The following is an 11,473-nucleotide window of genomic DNA, read 5'->3' as shown; positions in this document are numbered from 1 at the left end:
TCTCCATAGCCTTCCATTCAGGTTCAGACAGAGAATACAAGCGTCCTTCGAGAGGAGAGTTTCCAGGCAGAAGGTCTATGGTGCAGTCGTAGGTAAAGACGTGGCCCTGGATTTACTGAAAACTTGCCAGAAATCATGATATTCCGGCCGAACAGGAGGAGAGCTGGTACATGCTGACTGCAGGGGAACTGAGGCGTGCTGCAAACACCGCTGCTGACAAGAAGAACTTCACTCTAAAACAACTCCCATAGTCCAATCAATGTATGGATTATGGAGACGGAGCCAGGGGTCACCCAAGATGAGCGGGTTAGGGTTAGGCTGGGTCTCAGGATGTAGAACTGAATGGTCTCGGATGATTGCTGGACAGCAGCAGATGAACAGGAGTGGTGTGATGTGGAACAGAACTGGATGGGACAGAGGGACACGCTCTAAACCGAGCTGAACTGCCAGTTCTTCATCAATGGTGCTTGCATCGGCCCCGGAGTCGACGAAGATGGCAAGGGTGCGATGGCCGTCAGGAAGAAGGAGGCAGCCTGAAACAAAGGTCTCTTGCAGTGGGGAGAAGACAAGCCGGCTGAGCTCACCAGGATCTCCCCTGCTGCTGGTGAGCTCTGGCTTTTACTGGGCAGCTGGTGATGGTGTCCAGCTCCACCGCTAAAAAGACAAAACTGCGCCTGCAATGCCGTTCATTCTCTTCTTGGGAATCGGAAGAGCGGCCCACTTGCATGGGCTCAGGAGGTCCCATCTGTGGAGCTGATGGAGTCAGGTTGACCTCACCGGAACGGGATGGATATGGGTGTCGGGACCTCTCTTGGTGGCGAGTTTGGACACGATTATCAATTCGGATGGCGAGTTCGATCACGCCATGCAGGGTCGAGGGGGTGTCATAAGAAACAAGTTCATCCTTCATATAATCGGACAAACCATGAAGAAATACATCACACAGAGCGAGATCAGTCCTATTGCTGTGGCTGGCTCTGATCCGAAGGTCGATAGAGTAATCAGCTACTGTTTGGTTGCCTTGTCTCAGCCCCAATAAACCCCTAGCTGTTTCTGACCCACAATCCTCGAATCCAAAGACTTTGTGTAGCTCGCCTGCAAACAGGTCAAAGGAACTACAGGCTGGAGACGTCCACTCCAATGTTCCCCACAGTCGTGCTCATCCTGTCAGGTGGTTGATGACAAATGCCATTTTCACAGGTTCAGTGGCAAAATATGTGGCTGCAGGGCAAAAAGGAGACAACAGTTAGTTAGGAACGGAGCAGGTCTCACCATCACCATCGTAGCGTTCCGGGGCTCCCACTCAAGGTTCTGGATCCTCCCTGGTAGCAGGCAGGGTAGGAACTGACATGGCAGCTGGAGGGTTAGCAGGAGCTGTTGATCCAGAAGAGAGCTGTGACAGTTGTTGGAGTTGTCCACCTAAACCAGTGAGGGCTTGACTCTGGAAATCAGCAGCCTGCCTCGCCTCCACAGCTGACGCAGACAGGAGAGCCTGGTGGTGTCACAGGGTGGGGAAGCGGCGAGGGGTTGTCTGCTGGGTCCATGTTGTGCCAGATTGTACTGTAACATGGAGGCTGTGAACCCAAATGCAACACAATGAGTTGGGAATCAAGGAAGAACAAGCTTTATTATTTTCTCTGAGTAAGGTCAGGTGGCTCGGTCTGCAACCGCTGGTATCAAACCCCAGTCACCCGCTTACCAGGTCAACAGGTTTTAAACAGCGGGTGAGACTCACTGTGATAGTTTGTCCCTCCAGATGTGATCCAGGTTGATCCAGAGATTGAGCAGGGCTGAGATGAAAGGCAAGGTCAAAAACAGGTGGGGTCGGGAATCAGTCCGGAGATAAACGCTGGAGAGTCAGGCATGGGAGCAAAGACAATCTGGCAACTATGGAGAGGAACAGGACAGGTTATTTAGAGACACTGATTGGTAATTGGCAGGTGGCACCAGCAGGGGGAAGTACACCTGCACACCTGCACTGCTTTATTTTATTGCTGTATTGTTGCTGTGCTGTAGTTGGAGCGGAGCTCTATAAAACTACGACCTGCAGCAGCCTGAAAACACCGTTCATGTCTCTGCTTTTAGTCGCTGCCACTCGGAACGACTCGTCACTGGACTGAAATCCTTGTTTGTGGGAAAAGACCAACTCAGATTTTTAGCAGGAGTTGTCACGTGATCTCCTCCTCTCTGTTGTGTTGTAGCTGGTTGTCATGGTAACAGCAGCCGGTCGTACCAGAGGCAGATGTTACAGAGGTTTCATTCAGATGATATTGATCATTTATTGATGATGATTGGTGTTTATATTGTCTGGTCACGTGATTGTGTTGTATGACGTCATATGGAGAGGCTGATCAGTGTATTAGAGATTGATGTCCGTGTTTCTTTGTGTGTTCAGATGCAGCGGGGGTGCGTTCGTTTCGCTCAGCCGCATTCACCGCTGTTGAAACCGGTGGGCGGGGCCGTTTTTCAGGGGGTTCCACGTCACACCGTGGCTGTTGTACACTCCTCTACTCTGAAGGGCGGAGTTAATCGGTCCGGATCGCAGTGGTCATCAGTCACGTGATCTCCTGGAGCTCTATGTTTCGTTCCTGTGGATCACGTGACAGGTTGACACGTTGTCATAGAGACTAACTCCACCCACAACGTTTCATGTGTGTCTCAGTGTCAGAAACGAGTACTCCCCGACAGTTGCTGATGGGCGGAGCTTAAAGTGCGAGCAGTGACAGGATTGGTTGATTGCGGCCGCAGCGGGCTGTGCTGTGATTGGTCAGAAGTAGAGAGCAGCGCTGTCAGTTACTGAGAAGCCCCGCCCCCCGGCTCAGACTGCGGTCGGCTCCGGGACCAGAACCCGCACTTTGTTCCTGCATCCTGGGATCTTAAGTGATCCGAAGCTGATTAATCGGCGGTCGGCGGATCGATCGGAGGGGATGTCCCGGCTGCTGGAGAGCAGGAGGCAGGACAGGATGAAGGAAATCAACCTGAAGGTGAGTTACCGGAAAAAGAGAAAGAAACGGACTCGGGGCGCGTGCACGCACACTTTAATGATCAATATGTGCAGGTCTGGATGATCAGGGATCAATGAGGCAGGGGTGTGTGTGTGTGTGTGTAAGGGGGGGGCATTGATCAGGGAACGAGCCTTTAGTTCGGATCTTCGGCTCCTGGTTCCGCTTTGTTTTCCACATCTGGAAAACAGCAAACCCGGTTCGGTTCGGGCTGATCCAGACTTCTGTCCGCTGGCCGACCAGCGATCGATCTGATCTGAACCGGTCTGAGGAAGAATCGATGATGAAAGTTGATCAGAAAAGAGGAAACAGACTTTTTTTTTTTCTTCAGAAAACCCAGAACTGACGCGTGTGCGCGTGTTCTGGCCAGTTTCGTACTAGTTTCCGTGCGTGTGTGTTCAGTGTGTCCAGGTTCGGACAGAGTTCGGTGTGTTCGGTGTGTATGTTGTGTTCGGTGTGTATGGTGTGTGTGTCCGTTATCGGCAGCGTGGCCGCTTTGTCCTGCAGGAGGAAACGAGCGGGGGGAGGGGCGCGCGCGCGTGTGTGTGTTATACAGGAAGTGTTGTTCAAGCGAAGGTGGCTGTTTGACCCCTGACCCGTTAAAGTCAGAACCAGAAACTGTCAGTGCTGAAATACCAGATTCAACCAGAGAAGAAGAAGCTCGTTCTTCTCTGAAAGCTCCAGACCGTAGACAAGCCCAGATTCATGAGCAGAACCTCTGCGGTTCTGATCCAGCCCTCGCACACACTCCTCAGGAAAACCAAATAAAGAAGGTCCAGAAGTTCGCAGCAGCAGAACCATGAACTGGTCCAGTGAAAGTCTGAAGGAGCTAAGTTGGTCATGTGACCTGTGGTGGACTTTCAGCTCGTTGGACACGAAGTTAAGATGCTGAACAAAAGCAGTCCAACATCAAAGTGACCCTGGTTCTGGTTCTGCTGGTTCTGAGCTCTGCAGATCTCCTTCATGTTGGACTGAGACAAATCAGAACTGGATCAGAACCTCCATCAGATCCTTTTTGGATCTTCAAGTTTGTTCTGACGTTGGCCCGAGTTTGCTCCTCGCACTATAACTTTCAGCCAATCAGAGGTCAACATGTCGCTCTGAGGGTCCTGCACATCTGGACCTCTCCATGACCTCAGCGATGATGTCATCAGAGGTCTCATGACTGTGGTGCATTGTGGGAGCTGAGGAAGACGAGGCAGACTGAATCCACACGCCTACACCTCACCGAGGCTTCAGTCCTGTTGCTATGGTTGCCACTGAAGCTTCAGTTACCATGGTTACTTGTAGGTTACAGCTGAGCTGTCCTCCTACGTGGTCTCACACACACACACTCTCACACACACACTGCAACACACTGTGATCAAATATTTGCTGAATCTTTATTAAACAGTGGAAGTGATTCAAAGTCAATAACCTTTGGTCAGCAGTTTAATTAAATAATTTCCCCGGACACTCCTGGACTCACCGAGTCTCTCCAGAACTCACCTGGATTCACCCAGACTCTCCTGGAATTACCTGGACTTTCCTGGACTCTCTTGGAATCACCTGGACTTTCCTGGACTCTCGACTCACCTGGACTCAGAGGATCCAGTTTGGAGAATCTGGTATTGGGGATCCAGGTCAGAGGATCTGGTTTGGGGGACTGTGCACCAGATCCTCTGAGGGTTAGTTTATGTTAGAACCTAAAACTGATAAAATAGAGATATTAATAACAAAGTCAGCTCACACTGAACCGGTTCTCCCCAGACCTGGTCCAACCACTGAACTGGTCCTCACCAGGAGCCTCATTTATCAAACTGAGTGTAGCGAAGCAAACTTAAGGCGGTCAGAAGGAAGACACGTCAGAGGAGTTGTAGCGTCCGGATGGATATCTCAGTCGGTAGAACATCCGTCTGCCATGCAGGAGACCGAAATTCGAATCCTAGAGCAGAGAAACGCGTCGTTAAATGACAGCAATGCTACTGGTGATTTGTTTTAATTTATAAGATAAACATGTACAGATACATCGGTGATTGGTAGCAGTTTATTTAGTGTTAAATAATATTTCTTTCTAGTTGCCGGGTGTTTCAGTTGGGTGGGCGGGGCTGCAGCTGGGTGGGTGGGGCAGAGGGACACCATCACCGCAATTAACCAGGTGGACGAGGAGTTGCAGGAAATAAAGACGTCTGGACAGAAATGAGGACAACAATAAAAACATTGTGTAAGAATAAATAAAGGAAAACCCTACTCTTGTGTGTTTCGTTAGCGTAGCATCACTTCTAGACCTCCAGCCTCCAGTCTGGTCCCGCTCTGTTGGAATGAAGGACCAAAGCTACTTTCCACACTGGCTGCTACATGCTGGCAGCAGACTGGCTCCTTATTTATCTGGATGGGTTTTATAACATGAAGTTTTGTTCCACAATGACAGAACATGTTTTAGTGGTTGAGCTACTTATTAACATCATCTCCCTTTTTCCTGGAAATCCTGGTTTCCCGAGCGTGGCTCTTAGGAGGATTAATATGGAATGTGTCTTTATTCATGTCTACAAACAGCTTTAATATCTAACATGTGGTGTGGAAGGTGATAGTGGATTGTGTACAAATGTCTCACATTTCACATCATTTCCTTGGTTTTATTCTGGACCGTTGGTGTCATCGTTTCCGTAGATTTTGTGCGTACGTCTGGGTCGGAGTAGCCGTGGAGGTAGAAACATTTTCCCGTCATGTTTGGTTTTTATAAATCCCAGACGTTGATTATATTTGGCATACGCCAGTTTTTGTTCCTACTCCAGATTTAGAAATGAGGCCCCTGGACCTGTTCTAACACAGAACTGGTCATCCCCAGAACCCATCCTAACATAGAATCGTCCTAAGTGTTGAGGTAAAAGATGAACTACAGGGGGCTGCTGGGGAAGAACTGTCTCTGAGTCTGTCTGTGGTGGTTTTAATGCTCCTTTCCAGCTTTCCTCATGGAGGCGGTACAAACAGGGCGTTGCCCGGGTGGGTGGAGTCCGCTGCAGTGCGTTTGGCCCTCTTCTGGACTCGGGTGGTGTAGATGGAGTCCAGATCTGGTAGATGGCGGCCCACAATCCCCTGAGCTGTCCTCACCAGCCTGGCTAAGCTCCTCTGGTCCTGTGCAGCTGCCGTACCGTCACTCTGAGACACAGGATGCTCTCCATGGAGGTTCTGTAGAAGTTCACCAGCAACTGAGAAGAGAGTCCCGTCGCTTCACCTTCCTGAGGAAGAGGAGCTGTTGTTGGGCTTCTTCACCAGGTGGAAGTGTTCAGTCCAGGAGAGGTCAGAGGAAATGTGGATGTCCAGGAACTTCATGCTGTCCACTCGCTCCACTGCCTCTCCGTGGATGCAGAGAGGAGCGTGTTCAGTCTTCCTGGACCTCCTGGAATCTACTAGGACCTCCCTGGTCTTGTTGATAAGAACCAGATTGTTCCTGGACCAGCATTCTGTGAGACTCTGGACCTCTTCTCTGTAGTGGTCTCATCGTTGGATATGAGACCCACCACGGTGGGATCATCTGCAGACTTCCCAGCCGTGGTGGTGGGTGGATGGCAGAGCAGTCCTGTGTGAAGAGGGTGAAGAGGGCGGAGCCGAGCACACAACCCTGTGGCGTTCCAGCGGTGAGGATCAGCGGTGAAGATGCTGACTTCCCTATCCTCACCACCTGGACTTGATGGTGAGGAAGTCCCTGATCCAGGTGCAGAGTGATGCTGGCAGACCAGGTTGTGAAGCTTCAGGGCCTGTCCTCACCAGAACCCATCCTCACCAGAACCTGTCCTCACCAGAACCCGTCCTCAACAGAATTTGTCCTAACATACAACCTGTTCTCACCAGAACCCCCTCCAGAACCAGCTAACGGTGATGGCTGTCACACTTGGTCATGTGACCTTGTGGTCTATAATCAGGTTTTTAGTGTGCTGGTTTTGGTCCTTGTTGTGTAGACCTGTACCTGTATGAGGTCACATGACTGAGCTCAGATTACCTGTTTAGTCCCATTGACTCTGTTGTCTCTCTCTCTCTGCTCTAATCTCAGCTCGCTCGTCCACTCTGTCTCATGACCCCCCTCCTCCCCCGTCAGACAGAGGTCTCTTTCTTCTTCATCACTGAGTTCTTTATTTATTGATCAGCTGATCGCTGACTGTCACCAGTCGGCTGAAGATGTTTTAAAGCATTTTTTCTGCAAATTTTCCAGCTCACAGAGCGATACTGAGACGTTCTGATATCAGTTTTTGATCAGTTTCTGATTGGGTCATCCACCTTGTCAACAGCTTCACTTCACTGATTAATAAAAGGGAGAGATCGTGTTGTTGATGAAGTTCCTGGTATGTCAGATTATTGGAGCTTTGTTAAAATAAATGTGGAGCTATGTGATTAGCTGACAGAGAGTGAGATGCATACTGGGAGTCTGAGTCCATCTTGTAGTTTGGAGTCAGAGCTGGAAGCTGCAGCAGCCAACCACCCCTACCTGACATCATCATCAGAGGATGTCCACAAATATGCAGGACATGCTGAGGTGTGTGTGTCCAGAGCCAGAACCTGTGAGCAGTTTCAGAGTGAGGGGAGACAAAATGTCCTCAGAGACAGAAGCAGTTTTGTCCTCTTCCTGCTCCTCCTAGAAACCAGAACCAGAAAGGGGAAGTTCAGTCTGAACCACAACAGGAAGTTTAAGCTGCTTTTCGCCTCCCTGTCAGCCTGCAGGCTGCTTGTTTACATCTTTGTTTACCTGTTTACAAATGCTGTTTGTAACAGTCTAAGCCTACAGCGGCATAACTAAGGGATGGCTAAACTAGACATGACTATAAATTTACCAGAAAGGAAAGTTTGAACTAAAAGGTCAAAGGTCTTGCTTCCTGAAGCCAAACTGGGAGCTGGTTCCATGGAGAGGTTCTGATAACTGGAGGTTCTGGATCTAAAGGAGGGGGGTGGTAATTCTCCACTGAACTGGCCTGTCATGGACACCAGTAGCCATTTTCTCCTTATGAAAATCAACATGCTCTAAAATGAATCAATCATTCATTCACACCAGTGAAGAGAAACTGCACACAACCACAGACTGACAAACAGATGGCAACCAGTCAGCACTAAACACATTCATACACCAGCAATGCCAACAGGCAACAGATGACAGAAGACTAAACATGACACCATGATGCAGGTAGCTTAAACATGCCGCCGTGACGCAGGTAGCTTAAATGTGACGAAGATAGCTTAAACATGACACCATGATGCAGGTAGCTGAAACATGACACCACCATGACGCAGGTCGCTTAAACGTGACACCTTGATGCAGGTAGCCCAAACATGACACCACCATGATGCAGGTCGCTTAAACATGACACCATGATACAGGTAGCCCAAACATGACACCATGATGCAGGTATGTTAAACATGACGCAGTGACGAAGATAGCTTAAACGTGACACCACCATGAAGCAGGTAGATTAAACATGATGCAGTGACGCAGGTAGCTTAAACATGACACCATAACGCAGGTAGCTTAAACATGACACTATGACACAGGTAGTTTAATAATCCATCCATCTTCTGCCACTTATCCGGAGTCGGGTTGGGGCAGCTGCTTAAGTAGGGCAACCCAGACTACCCTCTACCCGGCCACATTCACCAGCTCATCCAGGGGGATCCCGAGGCGGTCCCAGGACAGCTGTGAGATGTAGTCCGTCTTGGGTCTTCCCTGGGGCCTCTTGCCGGTGGGATGTGCCGCACCGATCCGCCTGTCGATCTCCCGCTCCATCCTTCCCTCATTCGTGAATAAGACCTCGAGATACGTGAACTCCTCCACTTGGGGCAGGACCTCATTACAGACCTGGAGAGAGCACTCCACCCTTTTCTGGTTGAGGACCATGGTCTCGGATTTTAGGTGCTGATTCTCATCCCAGCCACTTCACACTCGGCTGTGATTTGCTCCAGTGAGAGCTGAAGATCACGGCCCGATGAACCACATCATCCACATAGAGCAGAAATCCAATCCTGAGGCCACCAAACCGGATCCCCTCAACACCTCAACTGCGCCTAGAAATTCTGTCCATAAAAGTTATGAACAGAATTGGTGACAAAGGGCAGCCTTGGTGGAGTCCAACCCGCACTGGAACGATTCTGATTTACTGCCAGCAATGCGGACCAAGCTCTGACACCGGTCGTACAGGGACCAGACAGCTCGTACAAGCTGGTTCCGGCACGGTCGAATGCCTTCTCCAAGTCCACAAAGCACATGTAGATTGGTTGGACAAACTCCCATGCCCCCTCCAAGACCCTGAAGAGAGTATAGAGCTGGTCCACTGTTCCATGACCGGGATGAAAACTACACTGCTCCTTCTCAATCCGAGGTTCGACTATCCGACGGACCCTCCTCTCCAGCACCCCTGAATAGACCTTACCAGGGAGGCTGAGGAGTATGATCCCCCTGTAGTTGGAGCACACTCTTCGGTCCCACTTTTTGAAGAGGGGGACCACAACCCCAGTCTGCCAGTCCAGGGGAACTGTCCCCGATGTCCACGCGAAGCTGCAGAAGCGTGTCAGCCAAGACAGCCCTACAGCATCCAGAGCCTTAAGGACCTTTGTGCGGACCTCATCCACCCCGGGGCCTTGCCACCGAGGAGCTTTTTAACCACCTCAGCAACCTCAGCCCCAGAAATAGGAGAGCCAACACCAGGGTCCCTAGACTCTGCTTCCTCTTCGGAAGACGTGTTGGTGGGATTGAGAAGGTCTTTGAAGTATTCCTCCACTGCCTCACAACGTCCCTAGTTGAGGTCATCAGCCCCCCATCCCCACTGTACACAGTGTTGACAGAGCACCGCTTTCCCCTCCTCAGCTGCCGGATGGTGGACCAGAATCTCCTCGAAGCCGTCCGGAAGTCTTTCTCCATGGCTTCTCCAAACTCCTCCCATGCCCGAGTTTTTGCCTTAGCGACCGCCGAAGCTACGCTTCACTTAGCCTGCCGATACCCATCAGCTGCCTCTGGAGTCCCACAGGCCAAAAAGGCCCGATAGGACTCCTTCTTCAGCTTGACGGCATCCCTTACTGCTTGTGTCCACCAGAGAGTTTGGGGGTTACCGCCACGACAAGCACCGACGACCTTACGGCCACAGCTTTGGCTGACTGCCTCAACAATAGAGGCACTGAACACAGCCCACACGTACTCAATGTCCCCCACCTCACCCAGGACATGGATGAAGCTCTGCCGGAGATGGAAGTTGAAACTCTTTCTGACAGGGGACTCCGTCAGATGTTCCCAGCAGACCCTCACAACACTCTTGGGTCTGCCAGGCCTGACCGGCATCCTCCCCCACCATCTGAGCCAACTCACCACCAGGTATTGATCAGCTGACAGCTCCGCCCCTCTCTTCACCCGAGTGTCCAGAACATGCGGCTGCAAGTCCAACGATACGACTACAAAGTCGATCATCCAACTGCGACCAAGAGTGTCCTGGTGCCAAGTGCACATATGGACACTCTTATGTCTGAACAAGGTGTTCGTTATGGACAATCCATGATGAGCACAGAAGTCCAACAACAAAACACCACTGGGATTCAGATCAGGAGGCCGTTCCTCCCAATCACACCCCTCCAGGTCTCGCTGTCATTGCCCACGTGGGCATTGAAGTCCTCCAGCAGAACTAGGGAGTTCCCGGAAGGAGTGCTGTCCAACACCCCCTCCAAGGACTCCAAAAAGGGTGGGTACGCTGAACTGCTGCTTGGTGCATAAGCACAAACAACAGTCAGGACCCGTCCCCACACTTGAAGGCGGAGGGAGGCTACACTTTCGTTCACCGGGGTAAACCCCAACGTACAGGCGCCAAGTCGGCAGGCAATGAGCATGTCCACACCTGCTTGGCGCCTCTCACCAGTAGCAACTCCAAAATGGAAGAGGGTCCAGCCCCTCTCAAGGACAGAGGTTCCAGAGCCCAAGCCGTGCGTCGAGGTGAGTCTATCTATATCTAGCCGGAACCGTTCAACCTCGCGCACCAGCTCAGGCTCCTTCCCCACCAGAGAGGTGACATTCCACGTCCCTAGAGCTAGCTTCTGCAGCCGAGGATCAGACCGCCAGGGTCCCCGCCTCTGGCAGCCGCCCAGCTCACACTGCACCTGACCCCTATGGCCCCTCCTGCAGGTGGTGAGCCCACGGGAGGGGAAGCCCATGTCACCCTTCGGGCTGAGTCCGACCGAGCCCCATGGGCAAAGGCCCGGCCACCAAGTGCTTGCTTCTGTGCCCCTCCTCCAGGCCTGGCTCCAGAGGGGGGCTCCGGTGACCCCCATCTAGGCAAGGGAAACCTGGGTCCATGATTTGTTGTCATCATAGAAGTGCTTTTGCCATGATGCAGGTAGCTTAAATGTGATACCATGACGCAGGTAGCTCAAACATGACGCCATGACGCAGGTGTTTAGCACTGTTGTCTCATAAATGGAGAGTCAATGGTTCGAGCCTGAGCTAGGTTTTGTGACACATGTTCTGGTAA

At 51.3% G+C, this 11,473-nt stretch overlaps 1 protein-coding gene across 3 annotated transcripts in view; it reads left to right on the top strand.

Moving 5' to 3' along the window:
• Window positions 1–2,813: 2,813 nt before the first annotated feature.
• arhgef2 (rho/rac guanine nucleotide exchange factor (GEF) 2) overlaps window positions 2,814–11,473 on the top strand; it is a 48,234-nt gene continuing 39,574 nt past the window's right edge. For 2 of the 3 annotated variants that reach the window (XM_041987721.1, XM_041987720.1), the window contains exon 1: window positions 2,814–2,984. In XM_041987721.1, the coding sequence (XP_041843655.1) occupies window positions 2,928–2,984 (57 nt within the window). In that variant the 5' untranslated portion in view covers window positions 2,814–2,927. Of the gene's footprint in view, window positions 2,985–4,886; window positions 4,970–11,473 lie in introns of those variants that run through there. The other variant, XM_041987722.1, reaches the window with a different exon arrangement.

The sequence above is a fragment of the Melanotaenia boesemani genome, chromosome 6 (assembly GCF_017639745.1).
Source record: "Melanotaenia boesemani isolate fMelBoe1 chromosome 6, fMelBoe1.pri, whole genome shotgun sequence".
Classification (NCBI taxonomy): domain Eukaryota; kingdom Metazoa; phylum Chordata; class Actinopteri; order Atheriniformes; family Melanotaeniidae; genus Melanotaenia; species Melanotaenia boesemani.
The sequence above is the reverse complement of the archived record's forward strand: the minus strand, read 5'-3'. Positions and strand labels throughout refer to the sequence as shown.